Source organism: Meles meles, chromosome 18, assembly GCF_922984935.1.
Source record: "Meles meles chromosome 18, mMelMel3.1 paternal haplotype, whole genome shotgun sequence".
NCBI lineage: Eukaryota > Metazoa > Chordata > Mammalia > Carnivora > Mustelidae > Meles > Meles meles.
This window is the reverse complement of record NC_060083.1, coordinates 39,873,840-39,895,244: the sequence shown is the minus strand read 5'-3', so window position 1 is coordinate 39,895,244 and position 21,405 is coordinate 39,873,840. Positions and strand designations below refer to the sequence as shown.

The window sequence follows — 21,405 nt, the reverse complement described above, 5'->3', positions numbered from 1 at the left end:
AATTCACGGTGGTTGGGACAACAAAGTAAGATAATACTGGTAAATGTATGCAAATAATGATAATACATGTAACATGCATTGCAGTGTTAACGAGATAGATGTAACATTCCATGTATTCAGAGAGATGTAATAGCACCTGTATTCCTAAGTTTTTTAAGAGGGTACCTGGCTGGCTCAGTTGGGAGAGCATGCAACTTGATCTCAGGGTTGTGAGTTTGAACCCCACATTGGGTATGGAGATTACTTTAGAAAAATTGAATCTTTTTTAAAAAGTTCTTTAATATAAAAAAAAGTTCTTTAATATAGCTATTATCACTTGTAATCAGAAGCCACAAATTCCCAGTCCAAGCTCTGATTTTTAATTTTAGTCCAGGTTTTATGACCTGGATGGGAATTCATCTATCCCTGGCATTGAGCCCAGGACAAAAGGCTGGGCCTTATGTGAGGGAAAGACTGCTCTTGAGGGATATAGAACTTTGGGGAAGGGGAGAAAGATCTTCATGATTTCTCCTCTTAGAGTTGAGGCACATTAGTGACATGGACTCTATGACACTTGCTGGCCTCTGTCCTTGAGGGAGGACATTTGTCTAGTTACCATGAGCAAGGTGTTACCAAACTTTGTTGCACTAAGAGATGGCTTGGCGCAGGCAGTCCGACGCTGTGGAGGAGAGGGGCTTGGATCCAAATTCTTGTAGGAAGATAGCTTAGTTTTGTCATCCATCCCCAAGGCACACTCTTGCCCTCTAGCCAAGCTGCCAGAAAAGCAGCCAGGTGTTGCTTTGAAGAAGTCAGTAAACACTGGACTGAGCAATGCCAGCTTCTAACACTCTGCTGCTAGCCTCTCCTTGGCCTTTCCTCTTCCCTGGCTTAGAGGCTTCCTGGAGCTCCCTTGGAAGGTGGTGAGCTGGTCCTTTAAGCAGCTGCCATGCTCTAAGGCCCTTCGGGCCTTGACTTGCAGATTCCTTGTGCAAGCCTGGCTCAGCCTTTTGAAAAGAAAAACAAGCATATCTGAGCAGGAGGAGGGGCTGAAATTCTAGAGATCCATGGCCAGGGGAAGGGCAACTCGCTGCCCCGTCCTCATTTCCGCTCTGTTCGCCCTGTCTGCAGCATTCACTGGATGTCAGTTCCTGGAGATACAAGATGGGTGCTCCATGTTTTCTGCCCTAGAGTACGTCACATGTTGTAGCTAGACAGGGTAACCAAACCAGAAAAATTAAAAAGTAGTATGTGCTACAATAAAGGTATGAATCACTCGAGGACAGAGTAATTCTAAATGACTAATAAATAGTAACAATGGGAATACACCTGGAGGTACAAATCATGGGAGAGAAAGTGGTATTTTAGCCTGCGCTAAAGATGAGTCGGAATAGTAAGAGTTAATAATTATTGGGGCGCCTGGGTGGCTCAGTGGGTTAAAGCCTCTGCCTTTGGCTTGGGTCATGATCCCAGAGTCCTGGGATCGAGCCCCGCAACGGGCTATCTGCTCCGCAGGGAGCCTGCTTCCTCCTCTCTCTGCCTGCCTCTCTGCCTACTTGTGATTTCTCTCTGTCAAATAAATAAAATATTTTTAAAAAAGAGTTAATACCGGGGCACCTGGGTGGCTCAGTGGGTTAAGCCGCTGCCCTCGGCTCAGGTCATGATCTCAGGGTCCTGGGATCGAGTCCCGCATCGGGCTCTCTGCTCAGCAGGGAGCCTGCTTCCCTCTCTCTCTCTGCCTGCCTCTCTGCCTACTTGTAATCTCTCTCTGTCAAATAAATAAATAAAATCTTTAAAAAAAAAAAAGAGTTAATACCACATCAGGCTCTGCTCTGCAGGGAGCCTGCTTCCTCCTCTCTCTCTGCCTGCCTCTCTGCCTAATTGTGATTTCTCTCTGCCAAATAAATAAAATATTTTAAAAAAAGAGTTAATAATTATTGAACATTTATTCTGAGCAGGTATTGTGCACATTTGTTATCACATTATCTCTCTTTTTTTAAAGAGTCATTTATTTACTTTAGAGAGATGGGGGATGAGTTGGGGGAAGGGCAGAGGAAGAGGGAGAGAGAATGCTGAAGCAGACTTCCCACTGAGCATGGAACCTGACATGGGACTCGATCCCAGGACCCCAAGATCATTACCTGAGCTGAAATCAAGAGCTAGCCGCTTAACCAACCGAGCCACCCAGGCGCCCCACATTCGCTCTTCTTTATAGCTAGTATCATTTTACCAATATTACTGATGAGAAATAGAGGCTCAGTGTTTCTTTTTTTTAATATTTTATTTATTTATTATTTGATAGAGAGAGACACAGTGAGAAAGGGAACACAAGCAGGGGGAGTGGGAGAGGGAGAAGCAGGCCTCCTGCTGAGCAGGGAGCCCGATGTGGGGCTCAATCCCAGGACCCTGGGATCATGACCTGAGCCAAAGGCAGCCACTTAAGGACTGAACCACCCAGGCGCCCCATCAGTGTTTCAATAACTAGGATTTCCCCTGGCAGAGTAGAGGGAAAGAGTATTCCAGGGAGAAAAAGTATGAGCAAAGGCCTGGAGGAGAGACAGTACATGGGCAAGTGGGATGCGTATTGTTTAGATAGTGCTTGCCACTCTATGAAACACTTCTGGAACTGTCACACTTAATCCTCAGAAAAAACCTAAGAGGTAAGAATTAGCACCATTCGGGGCGCCTGGGTGGCTCAGTGGGTTAAGGCCGCTGCCTTCGGCTCAGGTCATGATTCTGGGGGTCCTGGGATCGAGTCCCGCATCGGGCTCTCTGCTCAGCAGGGAGCCTGCTTTCTCCTCTCTCTCTCTGCCTGCTGCTCTGCCTGCTTATGATCTCTGTCTGTCAAGTGAATAAATAAAATCTTTAAAAAAAAAAGAATTAGCACCATTCTGTGGATGCAGAAATAGGCTCAAACAGGCTATTTGTAAGCAGTACAGATTAAAAGCTGGAAACTCTTCTGGATCCAAGATGTTTTCTGTCCACTGAAAACAATTGTCCAGTAGTAAGGAGAGGACCCCATGCAGGAATCCTCTTGCCCCCCCGGGCCATCTCTGGGCCTCTGCAGACTAGAGTCATGGAGGAGGGATGGAGTCGTGTTTTTCTTTGTGAGGTTATCAGTGAGTTGACTTTGACCACCTTACTAAATGAATAATAACCAAACAAAATTCCAGAATCCTTTAAAAATGAATAAAACCTAGGCTGAACAGGCAATAGATACATAGTACAATATTAAAAAGGTACCCATCCATACACACACCTTGGCCCAGCTTGTCGGTGATCAAACCATCTGAAGGCAACCACTGTCACCCGTTTTTTGTGTATCCTTTCATAGATATTCCGGTATCCGTATGACTATGGAGAGGTAAAATGCTACACCAACAAAACATGAAATCTGTATAAAACATTGTGTTGATTCATTTTGCTTCATGTTAAGTACCTAAGCTATACCAGGCCCCCTGCCGGGTTCACAGACAGTATATGCTCGAGAGCCCCAAGAGAGCGAGTGTGTGTGTGTGTTGTGGGGTAGGGATTGGGAGCGACAGGTAACAAAGGACCACATGAAGTAAAATTCAGTCAATGTGGGAGAGCTCCAGGCTATGACAGTATCACACAGCAGTTAAAACTTTCTCTGGGGGCGCGGCTCAGTAGGTTAAAGCCTCTGCCTTCGGCTCAGGTCATGCTCTCAGGGTCCTGGGATCGAGCCCCACATCGGGCTTTCTGTTCAGCAGGGAGTCTGCTTCCTCCCCTCACTCTCTCTCTGCCTGCCTCTGCCTACTTGTGATCTCTGTCAAATAAATAAATAAAATATTAAAAACAAAACTTTTTCTCTGGAGTCGGACAGATTTGGCTTACAGCCCCAAATCTGTTGCTTGCTCTCAGTGTGACCTCGGTTAAGTGACCGAACCTCCGTAAGCCTCTGTTTTTCCATCTGTCAGAATGGACTAATAATAGTACTTACTTCATAGGGCTGTTGAAAGGAACAAATAAGACAAAGTATACAAAATGCTTGGCACATATTAAGCACTCAGTAAATGTCAGCTAAAGAAACAAAATTTTTTATTTTGTATTTCTTTAAAGATTTTATTTATTTATTGGACAGACAGCAAGAGAGGGAACAGAAGCAGGAGAAGTGGGAAGGGAGAAGCAGGCTTCTCACTGAGCAGACAGCCCGATGCTGGGCTCGATCCCAGGACCCCGGGATCACGACCTGAACCAAAGGCAGATGTTCAATGAGCCACCCAGGCACCCCAGAAACAAATTTTTAGTCTCAATAAGTGCTGGCTATTATCCACTCAAGTCCATGGTCCCTTATTGGAAAATTCAGGAAACAGTGAAAAGTGTACCTTTTTTCCTAAAAACCAGTTTGGGCAGCCAAATAAAACACAGGGAGGTTATTTTTTTGATGTAGTATGGATAGTCACACGTGTACCCTAAATTAGTAAAGAATACTCATACATTTTGCTGTCGAGATATCAATGTTTGGTTACTGGGAGGTGCCCCAGAGCTTACTGGGAGTGTTACTCTCAATTCTGAAATGCATCTGGCCAAGAAGTTTCCAGACAAGATTACGAACCTGTGTTCTTGCTAAAAAGAAAAGAGAAAGTCTATTTTAGAAGGCTTCTCTGTTTCTTAGTCCATAGTATGCTATTTCACCTTACAAATCCCAGGAAAGCCCTGAGGAATCTCCCAGGGTTTAAACTCACAGTCCCTTGATTCCTATATATTCGAGGACTTGTGGGAAGAAAAAAGACAGCTTGGAGTCAGGAGGCCTGATTTTCTTCCTTTTACCGAGCTTCTCTAGGTCTGTTTCATTATCCCTATGGCAACGCCTAGCAACAGTGCTTGGCATTTACTAGCCCCTTCATAAATGTATACTGAATAAACTCTAAAACGAGGTAGTTTTTTGCTCGCCGGTTCTGATTCCTTCCTCTTGGTCCTGTTGCAGGAAGGGGGCAATGGCAGCCTGCCCTCCGTGACGGTGCGGGGAGCAAGGACAAATTACAGAGATTTTCAGACAGGAAAGAGCCCTAAGCAAGTCGACTCATCTCTTCAGAACCTTCCCCAAGGAAGCTCGATCCCCACTCCTGGCCCACGGACATGACCGAGGAGGGTCTCTCTCGTTAAGGGTGGGGATATAATCCTTCCTTCCTCTCCCTGCCACACTTGAAAATTAAATATTGCACGTCACTGGGCTCTCAGCCGCACCTCGGCAACCCGGCACGCTGCAGAGCCTCCTCCCGCAAAGCGAGAGCCAACGCGGGCCCAGGGACGGGGCTCTAGTTGCCACCCCCTCTCGCCTTGGAGGACCGTGGGTGGACGCTCTTGCAGAACGCCTCTCGCTGGTCGGGCGGGGGTGGGCGGAGCCAGCGCCGCCCGGGCTGTGGAAGCGGAGGGTGGGGACACTCTGGCCCGGCTCTCGGTGGTGCGGGAGCGGGAGGGAGCAGCGGCCGCTCTGGTCGGCGGACGTGCTGCCGAGCAGTCCCGGAAGCGAAGCAGCGATGGCGGAGAGTCCAACTGAGGAGGCGGCGACGGCGACGGCGACGGCGGGCGCCGGGGCGGCGGGCCCCGGGGCGAGCGGCGTCGCCGGTGTTGTTGGCGTTAGCGGCAGCGGGTTCGGGCCGCCTTTCCTGCCGGATGTGTGGGCGGCGGCGGCGGCTGCGGGCGGGGCCGGGGGGCCGGGGAGCGGCCTGGCTCCGCTACCCGGGCTCCCGCCCTCGGCCGCTGCCCACGGGGCCGCGCTGCTTAGCCACTGGGACCCCACACTCAGCTCCGACTGGGACGGCGAACGAACCGCGCCGCAGTGTCTACTTCGGATCAAGCGGTGAGCCGGGGTTTTTCCTCTCCCAGCCCCGAGCTCCGGGGCTCGACCTTCCCCGCCCCCCCCTTTCCCACTACACCGCCCCCCCCCCCGCCCGCTGCCTCCGCTCTTCCCTCGCGGCGGCCCAGCTCCAAGGCCCACGTCTTGCCCGCCCGAAGCGTCGCGATCCAAGTCCCCTCTCCCCCCGCCCGCAGCTCCACACGCACCAAAGCCCTCCTCGCGTGCCCAGGTCCGACCCCGCCCCTCGGCTACCTCCCCTGAGCCCTCGGTCTCGGTGCCGGACACCCTCCCCCATACCTCCCGCCCGAAACCCGACCCTTTCGCGCTTCAGCAACACCCCCTCCCGCCTTTCGCGCCGCCTCTCTCCCCCCTTCCCCACCCCAGCCCTGCTAGATGCTGCCCGGAGGCCCCACCCATTGCCCCCCCCCCCCAGCCCCGCGTCGTCACCTCCCGAGCCCCGTTTGTAACACACGTAGAGCTTGGTTTTCGTGGCTTCACAGTCGAGACCAACCTTTCTTTTTATTCCCCATCTCCTCAAACCGTCTCCCCAAGTCTAGATCGTTTCCCTCACATACGCGCAACCTCCCCTTGAACCACTTCTCCAGAACCCTAAAGCTCGCCACTCTCACACCTGTTCCGGGAATGCAGGCTTTCTCCCCCAGTCTCACTCTGGCTTGTATTATCCCACTGAAGACTTTCTTGTATTTTTTCCTCTCCATCGTCTGGTTTACTTTTCTGAAGCAAATATACCTAATTCAGATGTAGGAACAAAGACCCAAGTCCTTTCTGTGCTTATTTCTTGGGTGACTGATCTTAGATCCTATCATGTTGTAGATAATGTTTCTGCAAAAATGCTTAGCGTAATACCTATTACATAGGGAAAAAGTAATGTTTTTTGGCCATTATTAATCCTGAAACCTGTTTCCTGATGACTAGTCTCTACCTCTCCCTGTGCCCCTCCACTGCAGCCATACTCATCTAGGTAATCTCATCGCCCCCTCCCATGCTCCCAAGTCCCTTCAGATGTCTCTACCTACCTTTCAAGGTTGTAATAACAATTAAACAGGACATTGTGTGTAAAGGACCTGGCCCAGTGCCTGACGCAGACACCAGCTCTGTTAGGGTCCAACAGGGTCGCCACCTCTAACTTCAGAACCTCAGCACTCCCTTCTACTCCTGTCCTCCAATCCCCTTCAGTCTGTCAGTCCTGACTTTTACCTTTGAGTTCTGCCAATACTTCTTTCCTCTGCTCTCTCACTTGTTTGCACTTTACATCCGTGCTTACCCTAACCAAGCCTCTTCCCACCTAGAATGTCCCTTAGACAACGGATGCATTCTACAGATCCCCTCTCTGTAGTAGCCAGTGCATGTCATCTTTCAGATGTGAGACCCAGCGATTTCAGAGGGTACCCTCTGCAGTCTGAAGAGATCTCTACCCTGTTGGTACCTTGGGCAGGAAGACCATGATTGCTCCTTGCTAGCTCACTTGCTTCATAGAATCCCCGTGCCAACAACAGTCCACTGTCTACGGGATTCGCTTTTCTGGTGGAGTTGATTATGTTTTCCCAGTTCCTGAACAGTCTTCATTGAGCATTCAGTCGTAGTACCTGGGAATCTCAGAGGTGGGGAGTGAATGAATTGCCCTGTGGGAGGAAGAGAGAGTAAATGGGATGTGGCTTTTCCAGGGTGACATCTGATGACATTGGGATCTCTGATTTTCCCCCCCCTCCCCCTGAGGAAACAATGCCCTTTTGATAATAATTTGCTCTCTGCTTGCCTGACAAGTACTCAGCTGAGATTTCTCAGCCAACAAGACAGTGCGCACATTTGTGGTACCAAGCACCACTTTCTCAAACCCTGGCCTCATTGAGGTGCCAACAGCTGTCCTGCTCAAGGGATTCCCCTTTTTCCTCCTCTCCCTCACTCCCTTCCCCACCTCCTCTTGGTGTTATACAGGGATATCATGTCCATTTATAAGGAGCCTCCTCCAGGAATGTTCGTCGTACCTGATACTGTTGACATGACTAAGGTATGTAACTTGGAGGGGGTTGGGGACTATTGGGAAGTTGGGCCCAGAAAGTTGGAAGAGCCTAAAAGATTATCCAGCTTACATCTCTGACTACATAAATGAATAAATCAAGATCTCAAGAGAATAAGTGGCTTTCCCAAGGTCACACAGTGAGGTGGAGCAGAGCCTTGAACAGGTGTCTTTTAGTGCCAGTAGGTCTGGTTGACTTGGAAAATCCCTGTTTATGCCACTTGTCCCAGCTTAACTATTATTAGGGCACTCTTTCACTCTTAGAAATGCACCAGTGGGGCTGATAGATGGCATAGTCTTTCGTTTTATTACCCAATTCTTCCCCCATCCTGTCACTCTTGACTCTTAAGTGTGATGCTGTAAATCACATGCAGAGAAGATTGGGGATGAGGCAGAACTGAATGAGCAGAGTTTATACTCAAATTGGCTTGTCCAGGCTCCTATCCTCACTGGTTGCTTTTGAATATCCTTTCCACCCCAGAGATCATTCCTGTCTTATCCTCAACACACAAACACAGAGAGGCTGAAATTCCCCTGACTTAGATACTCAGGCCTCTCTGTCATTGAGTGCTCCACCCTCACTTAAATGCTCTACCTTCACTTAAACTGACGTTGGGAAGAAATCATATTTCCTAAATCTAGTGTTGTTTAATTGAAACCTCTCCATAGTTTCAAATTTCTTACAGTAAAAGTTCAGACATTGTGTTGTTGGTATTTCTATTTTGTTTCAAATAGGTTTCCCTGTAAATTGATTTTTTTTTTTCTTTTTATGTGGAATGTTTTTCCTGGGACATCTTGTCCTTAGTCAAGTATCAGTGTTAATAATGCTAGTTCCCCGGGGTCCCAGAATTGATGTCCTATTGATGCCATTTGAGCTTGCTATTCCAAATGACTGAGGGCTAGAAGATAATCCGGGGTGCCACCAGGGCAAAGTAGGGCCTGAGGCATTGCATTGCAGGTCCTTTTTCGTCTTGTTGTTTAAATTCTGAGCAGACCTTAAGTGCCTAGCAGCCTTTGTAGGAGAAGAAATATAACAGAGTTTGTTCAGGTTTTCCTCCTTTCAGGAAGGGAAAGCTTGTTCAGTAATTGTGGCTGGAGGAAAAGAGTTTAGCATTCTGTTCTAAATGCTCCCGATCTGTTTTCTTTTTAAACTAACCAACAGTATTGGGGAAATTTTTGAGGATGGTTGAAGGGCTCCAAATGGACCCTGAGTTTTCCCCATTTTTCTTTCCATCTTTGGCACAAGTTGGATACAGCCTGAGCCGCATCCTCCACTCTGGGTTTGATCCTCTGTGGAGGCAGCAAACCCCCCTAGGCCTCCATCACAACCCTCAGCTCTGTTCCCTTACTGGCCCCGGTGCTGTGGCTGCCAATCCCTGGGCTCTTTTCCATTCATCTTACCTCCCCTTTCAGCCACGTAAGTGGAGGATGGGTCACATCACACATGTGTTCAGCCCAGGCACATCCAAGCTGATGTGCTCGGTAAAAATAGATACTCGTTTCTGAAAGTTAAACATGCTAGAATAATATTTTACAGGTGCATATTTTAACGTGTGCAGTGGTGTGCCGTCTAGACTTGTCACATAGAGCACTGATGAAGGAAGTCTAAACAAAACCTTCTGTCGGGGGTTTTAAGGGACACTCAAGGGGGATCTTTGATCGGGTTCACTTTTTACCTTGGGCTCTAACTGTAGAATGTAGCCCCTGAGTCAGATGCCACTCCACCAGAACGGGGTTTCTTAAAGTTCCAAACCTGTGTATTAGTGTGGGTGAGTCCCGGCTGCTCCTCCTGCACGGTGAGGGCGTGGAATACGGATGCCAGCCGAAGGGCCTGCTTCTGGTGTGGGGAGCACGTGGAAGCCAGGCGGGGTTGGGATGGGACATCACCTCACAATTTTGAGATGGGGTTTTATTTTGCAGATTCATGCATTGATCACAGGCCCATTTGACACCCCTTATGAAGGGGGTTTCTTCCTGTTCGTGTTTCGGTGTCCGCCCGACTATCCCATCCACCCGCCTCGGGTCAAACTGATGACAACGGGCAATAACACAGTGAGGTTTAACCCCAACTTCTACCGCAATGGGAAAGTCTGCTTGAGTATTCTAGGGTAAGAGGAGACTCTTCTAAGTGGCCAAGTTGGTTGTTAGCAAATAATTGCTCTAGGCCAGCCTTTATCAACTGGGGTTCCTCATCTGAACCACAGAACACAGAAAATGATTGGAGGGACTGTCGCCTCAATTCTCCCCAGGATGGTACACGACGAGCATCATTCTAGGTGCCAAAGAGAGAAGTTCACTTACGACCTACAATGGCTACCTTAGCGAAGTGCTTCTCCCCGAGCTGCGCCAGCACCCGGGCGCTTGCAGCCCTGCAGACCCTGGGGTTCCACCCCGGGCCTCCTGTGTCAGAAACTCCAGGGGTCTGGCCCCGCAGTCTGTGTCCTCCAAGCCCTCAGGGTGATTCGGGCGCGCTCCAGCTTGAGAACCACTTCCTCAGGGCATCGGGGCTTGATTCTCTCCCGAACGGGTTGAGAAAAGCTGCAGATCTGTGCCATGTACGATTGTGGGTGTCTTGTTTCTGAGCCTCTCAATGAGTGGCTTTGGAGGCGGTGGTGGTGATGAGGATGATATGATATTCTAACAACTGAATGAAAAATGTCTAAGGTTGGAAATCACATCAGATGAGAAACACGAGTTTCAAGTACATTTTGTTTTCTGGGCGCTGCTGAGATTTTTGCTTCATGCGGTTCCCGTTGGTTCCCTTTTAATTGCCTAGGGGGGTTACAAATTCAGAATGGAACTGTCTGCTGATGTTTTCTGGATCTCTCTTGTTTGTGTGGTCCGAGTTTCCCCTGGGGCAGAGAACAAGTGCAGGGTGAAGTTGGGAAAGTCGCCCGAACTGGGGGTGCGGTTTTCTTTCTTGTCTGGTGTGTTTCCCAAATGTGGGGTCGCGGGGTCGGGGTGGGGGAGGGGGAAGGCAGCTGACCCAACCTGAGGCACAACTTCTTTTATTTATTTTTTTTAATCTCTGATCCAGGGGTATGTTCTGTGATGGCGGCAGTGAGGAAGTCCTTCACAGGAGGTTTTCCTTCAAGAGGTCCTTTATGTTGTTAGGGTATCTGTCTCTGCGGGTAGGACAGGGGTACGCATAGCCCACGACGGTGAGGATTCTCGGTGGTTGTTTCTGTATGACATCTGTGCGAGACAGGGTTTTTGTTCTAGGTTCCCCATTAGGCCAGTAGAAAACGATTCTGAACAAACCTCAGCTCACAGTGGAACCAGGGGAAGTAAGATGGTGGGGTACAAGTGGCCGAAGCGTGTTGGGTGGAAAAGGAGAAGCTACCCTGAACTTGAATCTTGACCACGAGGAATCACAGGGTAGAAAATTCCCATGTGTTCTTAGTCGACCGTTCCCTCAGTCAGCCTCCGTCCTTTCCTCCCTACGTAGAAAAAAAGATTGGGACTGCCTTACTGACGAAAGAAACGTAATGAAAATTTACCCTGTTGGCTTGCCTCTCAAATAGGTGAAGTATTAGCGGAAGTCTTAGCTCAGGGTCTGGCTTTCCTGGAGGAGTAGAGCTGAGGGGAGCAGGCTGAAAGGCTCGGAAGAGTGAGCCTTGACGACGACGATGATGATGATGATGATGAGCTTGCTTAACTGGGCTTTCCTCCAGCGTAGCAGGGAAAGGGAATTGGCCAGTGAACTTGAGCAAACGAGTCCTGGCTTAGGTTGTGTACAGCTTCCAGGTCAGGTGGATCTCTTCAGTGAATTGAGCTAAAAAGAAATGTCATTATTGTCCAGGTTGCGCTCCTCCCAGGATTTGGTCAGGTCGATGGAAGAGAGGAGCAGTTCTGGTGCTTCTCTTTTATTTGGGATGGCTTCCATATATTATTTCAGACTCTCCTTGGGTCTGACCCTACTCCCTTCCTGTCCTTTGGCAGAGTCCTGTAGTCTTCAGAGAGTCTGACACTCTGGGGGCTGGTTACAGGGCAGGATCCCTAATCATCAGCCCTGCTACATGGCCTTGAACCAGATGGCTGTATTCAGGCCCCCTGCCCCTCTGTGCTCAGCTTCTGTCTCCTCACTAACTCCTTCACCACCTTCCGGATTTACAGAGGTTAACACTTAGGCTGCGTTTAGTGCTGTTTTCATACCTTTTCTCTTCCATTTCGATGATTGGAACCTTCCCTGGCTACTGTTGCTTTCCTAGGTAGATGAAAATCACTTCAAAGTTACAGGGCTTGCTTTACCCTCTTTTCTTTTGTCCCACTTGATAAGAGGATTAGGCAGTTGACTGATTTCTGGTGAATGAGGGTGAGTGAGACAGGCTGGGGAATTCCAGAGCATTAATAGTGAAAGAGAAACGTTTGGTTTGACTCACTGGCGCGCGGGTGCTGCCAGGCCCCAGGGTGCTGGTTCACTAGTGTTTCTGTGGCGGCCTTTACCATGGCTCTCGGCGGCCTCACCCTCTTCCCTCCGTCTGCTGTGTTTTGCAGTACGTGGACTGGCCCCGCCTGGAGCCCAGCCCAGAGCATCTCCTCCGTGCTCATCTCCATCCAGTCCCTAATGACTGAGAACCCCTATCACAATGAGCCTGGCTTTGAGCAGGTAAGGCCTTGGGGGGGGAGGGGCAGCTGGGAAATGGAATACTGAGTTTGAAGAGCTCTGAGAGGTGTGCTTAAGGGTCCTGTTTGTTTGTTTGTTTAATGTCACCATGGGAGAAAAAAGGAGCTGGTATGTGTGCTCCTTAAAAATGTTTTTTTTTTCCTTGTAACTTACAGTAGTACTGTTCGGTTATTTCCATTTGATTTGGATTAATCTACAAGGTGGGAATCAGTGGAGTCCTCTGGAAATTAATTCTAAGCCTGCTTTTGGGGGCTGTTGCAACCGATGGGTTCTTCTCTCTGTGTCCATTCTCCCAAAGTCCCCTAAAGGTACTTCCTAGAGTGACTCCTGTTTAGCCGGGTGTTCTTCCGAAGTTAGAGAATCCTGTTGCCTGAAGAGCCAGAGGAGCTAGTCCTTTATTAGCTAGTGGGGGAAGAACATTGCACTTAGCGCTGCCAATGCTGACTTTCCTCTACTCTGGGAGAAGACAGTTGCGTTTTCCAGGGGTATGCTATGGGCCAGCCGCTGCCAAGTTTTTGCATATATATTATCTCATTTAACTTAAACACTAACTTGAGGCAGGGGCGCCTGGCCAGTTCAGTCAGAAGAACAGGCAGCTCTTGACCTTGGGGTCGTGAGTTTGAGCCCCACTTTGGTTGCAGAGAATACTCAGGGTAAATGTTATCCCCATTTTCAGATGAGATATTGGTGACATGGACAGGTGAATAACTTTCACAAAGATACATAGATAATGGTAGAACCCAGTATTTGCTCTGGAGCCAAGAGTTTTTCCATTGTTCCAGAATGCCTTCCAGGATTACTCAGAAGTACAGGGAAAGAGTTCCAATCATAATCCCCAAAGATAACAATTCTATTTAGGTGACTAAAACAGTTTAACTAATTTTTGAAATATTTGAGGCAACTGCTAACATTGGGTTCATTTATAGACCTGAACAATAGGAAATACCCTTTAAGAGGGAACAGAAGTTATTCCCAAAATCTCCTTCCCAAACAAATAGTGTATTTGATTTTAGGATTAGGTAGAAATGGAAAAGGGCTTCATTGGCCAACCAAGGAGCTGATTTGAAGGTCTTTGTTTGGAAATTCAGGAGCCGTGACTTTTATTCTCCCAAACGTTAACCGGTCGGCAGCCTCGGGTCCCTGGGTGCCTTTTTCACAGCCTCCCAGCAGAAGGAAGTGGCCAGCTGTTCGTTTCTTCAGCGGTTAACATCTGGACAACTCACTTCTTTCTTAAATAACTGAAATGGCTTAATGTCAGGAAGGGTACACTTGTTGGGCACCACACAACTTCAGAGATCGTGGAATCTGATCGGATCACCACCCTCATTTCTCTTCCCCACTGTTTTCATATGCTGCCTGCTGTTTACCAAGGTAGTGATTGACAGTCCAGCTTCACAAACATCACGTGTCACCGAAAGGAATATAATGCAGTTTCATGTCTGACCTGACCCACTGAGCTCAAGGTAGTAGTTGGCGTGCTGACTGACAGGTGGTGAATACTATGGTTTTCCTAAAAAAGTTGAACGTATCCCATGGCACCCCTGTGAGCCCGCTGTGGTGCATTTTGGAAACCATGGTAGGAGAGTGAGGGTATATATGTCTTTCCTGCTCTTGATGTGTTTTAATCAGAGGCCAAGGTTCTAGTTGCCAGGTTGGTGGTAGGGCCACCTTTGCAGAGTAGAAGAGGAGTTAAAAGGACAGGAGACTGTGTTCCCTTCCGTCTCTACCCAAACATTCATATCGGCTTTCTCAGTCAGTATTGGAGTTTTCTTTTGGAACCTTTAGGTTCTACTTCCAATAGATTCGTAGTAGTTGATTTCAGTGATGGTGGAACCCTGCAGACATAAAAAGGAGTTAGCTGGGAAGCATCCAGATATTTATAGGGTTTTTTAACTGAAACTCTTAAAGTCACGTTTACCCTTTGGTCCCACCACCATTCTTAACATTTGGTTCTTTCCCATCCAATCTTTACCTCAGAGGCCTCTCATTTCAGCCTTAGGAGTCTGATGGGTCTAGTTTGCTGCCTACAGGCTGGGTGACCTGTAACAGAGGATGGGTGTTGGCACGCATGGGGGGAGGTGAATGATCTCAGAAAGAGAAACTCAGTTGCTCTTCATGGATCTGCCGTAGTCGGAAAGGTATCTTCTAGGTTTGTTTACTTGGGTCACGTGCCCCATGTTAATCCCGACGTCTCCTCCTGTTGACTTTTCTCTTTGCCTAAATTTTGTGTTTGGGCACTCTGGTGTCTGTTCCATTACAGGAGAGACATCCGGGAGACAGCAAAAATTACAATGAATGTATCCGGCATGAGACCATCAGAGTGGCAGTCTGTGACATGATGGAAGGAAAGTGTCCCTGCCCTGAGCCCTTACGGTAGGTGTGTGCCAAGAGCGCCCACTCGGCACTTTGGTATTGCTAATGGGAGGCTTAGCTCTGAGAACCTTTGGGGCTAAATCCACTATTGGGCACCAGGGGAGATACAGAAAAACAAAAGCTTTGGTTCCCGTTTTCAAAGAGTACTGGCTAAGGGTCGCTCAAGAGAAAGTTCAAGAGCTGCTCTGTTCCAGGAGAGTGCCGAGACCAATGGGAACGACATAGCCCATAGCCTCCAGTTTGCTGAGGGCCTGGACCTAGTGAAGAACCTTACTTGTTCTACAACCAAATGAGGCGTAGAGCCCTTCATGATGAATCCACTTCTCAGTGTTGGAGTTTACTCGTAAATGTTCAAATTAGATGAACAAGGTCAAAGTTACTGAAACAGACTTCTGGAAGAATTTTGAGTAAGGGTTGGGATAAGGGATGGCCTATGGAAAACATGCGATTGAGGCGTGAGTTGAAGTTGGGATTCAAATGATCAATATTAACGGTCACCCTCCCTTAATAATCCCTGAGGTATAAGAGCAGTCAGTCTTGGATTGTCAGCTTTCTTTCTCCCATTTTCCATTGAAAGATCTTTGTGAGGGGGTGCCTGAGTGGCCCAGTCAGTAGAGCGTCTGACTCTTGGTTTCAGCTCAGGTCGTAAGATTGAGCCTTGTGTTGGGCTCTGCACTCAGCATAGAGTCTGCTTGAGATCCTGTCTCCCTCTGGCCCTCATGTTCTCGCTCTCTGAAATCTTTTTTTTTTTTCTTTTTAAAGGAAGGTCTTTGTGAGATGCCATATCTGGGCTTGGGAACTCTAATTGGCAGTAAGGTTAGATGGTGAAGGGATGATCCCTTCCCCACCACGTTTCTAGCTCAGGCTTCTCTGCTTGTTTTCCAGAGGGGTGATGGAGAAGTCCTTCCTGGAGTATTACGACTTCTATGAGGTGGCTTGCAAAGACCGCCTGCACCTTCAAGGCCAGACTATGCAGGTAACGCAGCCCCTGCCACCGACTCCAGAGGCCGCACAGCAGACCCCATAAAATGCCTCCCCAAGGATAGCATCTGCAACTCTCAGAGAAGTCAGAGCCAAAAGGAACTTGTCATTTAAGTTGCTGTGGCCCAGGGAGGAGACCGCCTTGCCTAATTCCTGTGGAGCTGCCTATCAGTCTTGCCGTAAACTAGATGCGCATGGGTAGAGTCTGAACCATCCTGCTTTCTAGCCTGGAATGCCTCCCCTTCTTAACAGTCTTTTCAAACCATGAACATTCAGCCCTCTCAGACTCCTAGTGATGATAAGGGTGAGTTCTCTACTGAGTCTGGTCCCTGGCTCAGAGGATGCTCAGAGATCGAGGCTAGGGAAATGTTGAGTGTGTGCTCTTACATGTTGAAAGACTCCTGTTATGAAGACAGTAAGCATTTGTTTTTTTCTGGCCTCCATTGGAGAAATATGCCTCCACTTCCAGTTGGAATGCAGAATTTAAGCTTCCTCTAGAGAGGAGATTCTTAGGGCATCTGGCTGGCTCAGTCGGTAGAGTGTGTGACTCTTGATCTCAAGGTCGTGAGTTCGAGCCCCATGTTGGGCATGGAGCCTACTTAAAAAAAAAAAGATTCTTATGAAACCAAATTGTAAACACGCTCAAATATGAAAGACCTGGTTGGTAAGAGGGTGAGACTCCCCCTGTCCTGAAGGACCAGTTCTTTTGTCTTTTGGATCATTTACCTGTGGTCTTGCTTAGATTTGTGCTGACTTGGATGAATGACTGAGGTCACTTAAAGTTCTCTCCAGCACTTCTGAGCTGCTTCCCCCACCCAGGTCTCACCAGCAGCAGTAGGAGTAAATGTCTTCCTTCCTCAGCTGTTGCTTAGAAATGGTCATTGCCCTGTCTTTTCCTTCAAGGCTTTCCCACCCATCTGCCCCATTAAAACTCAAAGGGCAGGGGCGCCTGGCTGCCTCCGTCGGGAAAGCACGTGACTGTTGATCCCAGGGTTGGAAGTTTGAGTCCCATGTTGGGTATAGAGATTACTTTTAAAAAATAAATAAATAAAACACAAAACAAAAAAACTTCAAAGGGCAAGGCCAGATCAGCATGAACTTGTTCCCAACCCCTTTTTCAGAGTCCATTGTAGGTGATGCCTGCCATGCTTCGTTCCCCATAGGAATTCTCATTGCTGGTATTCAAAAGCATTTCTAATATTCACTCTGTGGAGGAAAAATAACTCGTGATGAGAGAAGGAAAGGGAAGAGCAGCGTCTGGGGAGGAGGGAAGTGGGTGGAAATGGAGCCAGGGATGAAAAAAGGAAGATTTGAAAAATGACGGCTCCAGAGTAAGTGTGGAGTTCAGCCTGTGGGGAACGTAACCCTGAGAAGCAGAAAGTGTGGGCTATAGTCACAGTGACTGTGACTTCTGTTCACTGGTCCCCGATCGTGAGGGTGATATGTGGGCAGAAGTGTGGAAGGAGTGTATGTGGGAGGGAAAAATCGTGTACCTATTTGTGACTCAAGAGGTCTCCACTTGTCTAAACCCTGGCCGTGCACTACTTCGCTGCCATATTCTCTGTGTAGCATTTACGTTCCTTGTGTTTAGACTCTCCACTCCCACCCTGGTTATTTTTGAGATTTTAAGGACACTTGATCCCTTTCTGGAAAACTTTCGGGGATGTTTGGTATAGAATGACAGGGACTGAGATCAAGGCTGGGCAGCCCTGGAGTGATGCCTACAAAGTGGACAGGAGGTGTTGACAGGTCTCTCCGGAAGAGCGGACGGGTCCTTATCTGGAAGTTCGAACTCCTGAGTTCCAGACTTGCCTGTGATGTTGGAAAAGCAGATTTCCCCTTTTGAGTTATAGGGAAAGAAGGATGATAACTTCCCTTTGTATGGTTTTTATGAAGTTAATTGCAAACACAGGCACATGTAATAGTCACAGTTCTGGTCTTAAATTTCTATTTCTTGCCTGTCTCCCCTTTACTGTGACCCTCTTCTGCATAGTGGCTTGCTTTCAGGGAATAAAAAGGTTTGAATGTTGTCCCAAGCCAGACCTGTCTGGGTGGCGGTCAGTATGCCATAATATTTCTAAACAGAGGGCGTGCTGTCTGCTGCTGGGATTGAGCGCTCTACCCTCTACCCCCGTGACTCGGAAGTTGACCATGCGTCCAACATGGGCTGCTCTTTCTAGGGCGAGCCCCCCAGACTCGAATCTTCCATCCTGCTTGTCTCCTTTCCCCCACAGGACCCTTTTGGAGAGAAGCGTGGCCACTTTGACTACCAGTCCCTCTTGATGCGCCTGGGACTGATTCGTCAGAAAGTGCTGGAGAGGCTCCATAATGAGAACGCCGAAATGGACTCTGATAGCAGTTCGTCTGGGACAGAGACAGACCTGCATGGGAGCCTGAGGGTTTAGACCCTGCTCCCTTTCCCCTCCCCCCACTCAAGGGTCCCAGCAACGTCCCCTTCCCCCTACCCCAGGGATGGAGAGGCACTGTGTATCTCCCTCCAAACGTGACGTCATCCTGCAAGATGGCAAGAACCAAGCCAGCTCGGATCCCAGGGTGTGGGAGTGGGGAGGCTGTTCCTGACCTGACCTCCCTGGCTCTCGAGCATCCAGGGCTGTGTTCATCCCATAGCAGGGGCCAAGGTACCGATGCAGGAGCACCCAGGGTGAGGGCCTCTGGCAAACATAAGCGGCTGACACACCTTTCCGTGGGGCCAGCTCCTCAAGGGGAGGCGGGAGACAGAAACCGTAATTCCAAGAGGGAGCGTGTCCACATGATTGAGGGGGATATCTGGAAGGGAGTTTTGGGTGGGGGGCTGTCTGTGACACTTAAGCAGTCTGGGTGGTTGTCTGTCTGTCTGCAGTCTTGAAGCAGGGCTTCCCGATGCCCTTTTCCTCCCTGCCTCTCTTCTCCCAATACTTCCCATGGGCCAGCATAATTTTGTTTTTCCTAATTTATAGTCACTGTTCTAGACAGACCAAAGAGAAGGAACAGTGGTGGAGTCTAGGCTGCTGATCAGTGAGCTTTACCTAGCACCTGAGCACCTTTCTCCTCTGCCCCACCCCACCCCATTCCGTCGCCCATTTCCAAATTTAAGACAGAAGGTAAATGTGACTGGGACGGAACCGAGGTCCTGGTAGAGCCTGCAGAGGCACCATGAGAAGCTGATTTTGTTCCCGCAATCACTGATTTGAAAAGTTCCCAACGCAGCCAGCTGCTGTGTGTGGGGTACAAGAGCCACTACATAGAATAGTCTTTTACAGATGTTCCTAAATGCTAGCCACGATGAGGGTATTTCCCCTGGGGGTGGGGTGCAGTGGGGAGACTGATGCTAGTCCTCTTGCGTTCTGTTTGGCTGTCCTTGTGTATTTTCACCCTGGCCTCTAGTTACCCCCCCCCCCCAACCTCCCTCCCACTTCAATGCCCAGGGACTTGTGGGGAGCAAGGGTCGCCAATGGCAGAGGGGCTGGGGCTGGGACTCTGGGCCCCGCTGCTTCTCTTGCCTCTCCGCCTCCTGTCCTTCCCAGCTGCTCTGTCACTGGCTCTGATGGCTGTTTGCCTGGCTGTGTTGCTTCTCTGTCTGTATCTAGCTGCAGTGATCCTTTAGCTGGTTGGCTCAGAAGAATGTGTGTTAGGCGCCCTGTGGTACTGGGCACTGAGGAACTCCAGCCTTCCCCTTTTTGGTGTGTTCTCCCCATACTTTCCAGATTCTTAATGTTAGGGCTCCCAGTGGGGTGTTGGTGATCCGTGTGACGCAGGGCCTCAGTCAGTATCCAGCCGCGTGTACGGGAGAGGATGATTTGGGCCTGGCCTGCCCTGCCTGCTGCTGTGGAGGCTTCTGCCTGCGGGTCATGGGACTTCCGGGGAGTTCGGAAGGGGTTGGGCACGAAGGAGAATGTCCAACTTGGGAGGGCAGGAAGCAAAGAAACTGGACAGGAAGTGGGCTTGGGGAATGGAAGTTTATCTCGGATACCTAAGGCTGGGTCTCTTAACAAGGGACCCTGCTGCCAATTTCCCTCTTCCATTCCCAGAACAAGTACAGGGCTTATTAGCAGAATGCCCTTGGTCTGTTGGTCCAGTGGTTGTCTGTCATCCATTTAAGTGTTCCACTTTCAAGTGACAATCCTCTCCTTGGCCCTGCCATGGGCAGAGCATGTCTGGCATACCAGCCTGACTTTTATGCCCTAATCTTGAGTTGAGGAAATATATGCACAGGAGTCAAAAGAGATGTCTTTATATCTGACTGTACATAAATGAAGTTTTTTTTTCTTTTTGGTGCAATAAAGTTTGTTTTGGCAGAAGGAGGAAGCGCCTGTGGGTGTGGGAGGGTGTGTGTCAAGGGAGACTGGGATCCTCCAACAACCACACCTCTCACCCAGGTCTGAAACTGCCAGGGAGAAAGTGCTCGATGCATTGTCTGGAGGCTGGAAACTCCAGTTACGGGGTGTGGGTGGAAGCAGGGCTGCTGGGGACGAGTCTCCCACCAACCAAAAGTAGCAGGGCCTTTTCTGAGACCACGTCTGGCCATCAAGGAGAGGAATGCCATCTTGGCCTCAGTTACTTCCAAGGAGCTCCTTCACAAACTGGGAAGGGAGTATGTCCTCCAAGGACAGGCAGATGTAGACTGTATCCCTGGGTAAGGAAAGGGCATCTTAAGTTCTGGATAATCTAGACCTCACTTGATTTTCAGGTACCTGGTACGAAACCAGCTCTTAGGAATTCTGCATGAAGACTGATTCATGCAGCCACCTTCCTTCTTTACTTGCTATCGAAGGGCTCTAGCTTTCTGGCACAGAGGCTTTCCCTCTTGGCTGACCCTGTGGCTAGGAAGACATTCCAGGGGATGCGGCCAGCCGATGCTGGGCAAAGCCACGATGCGGGAAGGCGAAGGCCCGTGTGCCAGTGCGCTTAGGCTCTGGCTCCTCACTTTGCCTTTTAAGCTGGTGGCCCGCACCCAGTAATTCAGAAGGAGACCTACTTACTGAGCCGATGAAAGTGGCTGTGAGGATTTAAGTGTGTTTAGAAGACGGCACAGGGTAGGTGTTCAGTAAATGATGCCCTTCCCACCACTAAGGCGAGAGGGACCTAGTGATCATGGGAGGGAGAGCTGGTAAAGACTCAAGGACTAGACTATGTCCACTGTTGGTCCATTCCCCTAGGTTCCTCTGTTTCTTTCCTCTAACCACCATTTACTTTGACCTCTACTTCCTTCACACTCAGCCAAGTCTGTCAGAACCTGGAAGCTCCAGAGGAAACTGGAGGAGACTGAACAAGTGGCTATTACTGGTCCATTAGGGTTGCTCGCTTAAGATAAACATTTTTATAAAGACAAGGTTTGAATTAACGGGCTGTAATTTATGTCCCAGGACTACAAATAGCCAAGAGACTGTCTAGCCAGGAGATAGACTGCCTTCATTCTAGACCCATCCCTACCGTGAACTTGGAGGTGACCCATGCAGGTCATTTCGTATGTGCTCGCTGTTCTCTGTGCTACTCAGGTTAGCCTTACTGGATAAATGAGTTTTTCTCCAATAAAGATGCAATGTGAAGGCACTTTAAAAAAATAAAATAATGGGTGAAGAGTATTGAGGA

General features: G+C 49.0%; 1 protein-coding gene across 1 annotated transcript; it reads left to right on the top strand.

Annotated features, from left to right (window-relative positions):
* Positions 1-5,353: 5,353 nt before the first annotated feature.
* Positions 5,354-21,385, top strand: UBE2Z (ubiquitin conjugating enzyme E2 Z). Its single transcript, XM_045984387.1, has 7 exons — positions 5,354-5,800; positions 7,754-7,826; positions 9,756-9,943; positions 12,333-12,444; positions 14,723-14,835; positions 15,721-15,811; positions 18,051-21,385. The coding sequence occupies exons 1-7, from the start codon at positions 5,478-5,480 to the stop codon at positions 18,219-18,221; spliced, it is 1,071 nt and encodes a 356-aa protein (XP_045840343.1). The 5' UTR covers positions 5,354-5,477; the 3' UTR covers positions 18,222-21,385.
* The last annotated feature ends 20 nt before the right edge of the window (positions 21,386-21,405 follow it).

What these genes read in the sequence shown, in the direction of transcription:
- UBE2Z (XM_045984387.1), top strand. Translation starts at nt 5,478, where the DNA reads ATGGCGGAGAGTCCAACTGAGGAGGCGGCGACGGCGACGGCGACGGCG. An exon ending in TGTCTACTTCGGATCAAGCG is followed by an intron (nt 5,801 to 7,753) that starts GTGAGCCGGGGT and finishes GGTGTTATACAG; the next exon opens with GGATATCATGTCCATTTATA. An exon ending in ATGAGCCTGGCTTTGAGCAG is followed by an intron (nt 12,445 to 14,722) that starts GTAAGGCCTTGG and finishes GTTCCATTACAG; the next exon opens with GAGAGACATCCGGGAGACAG.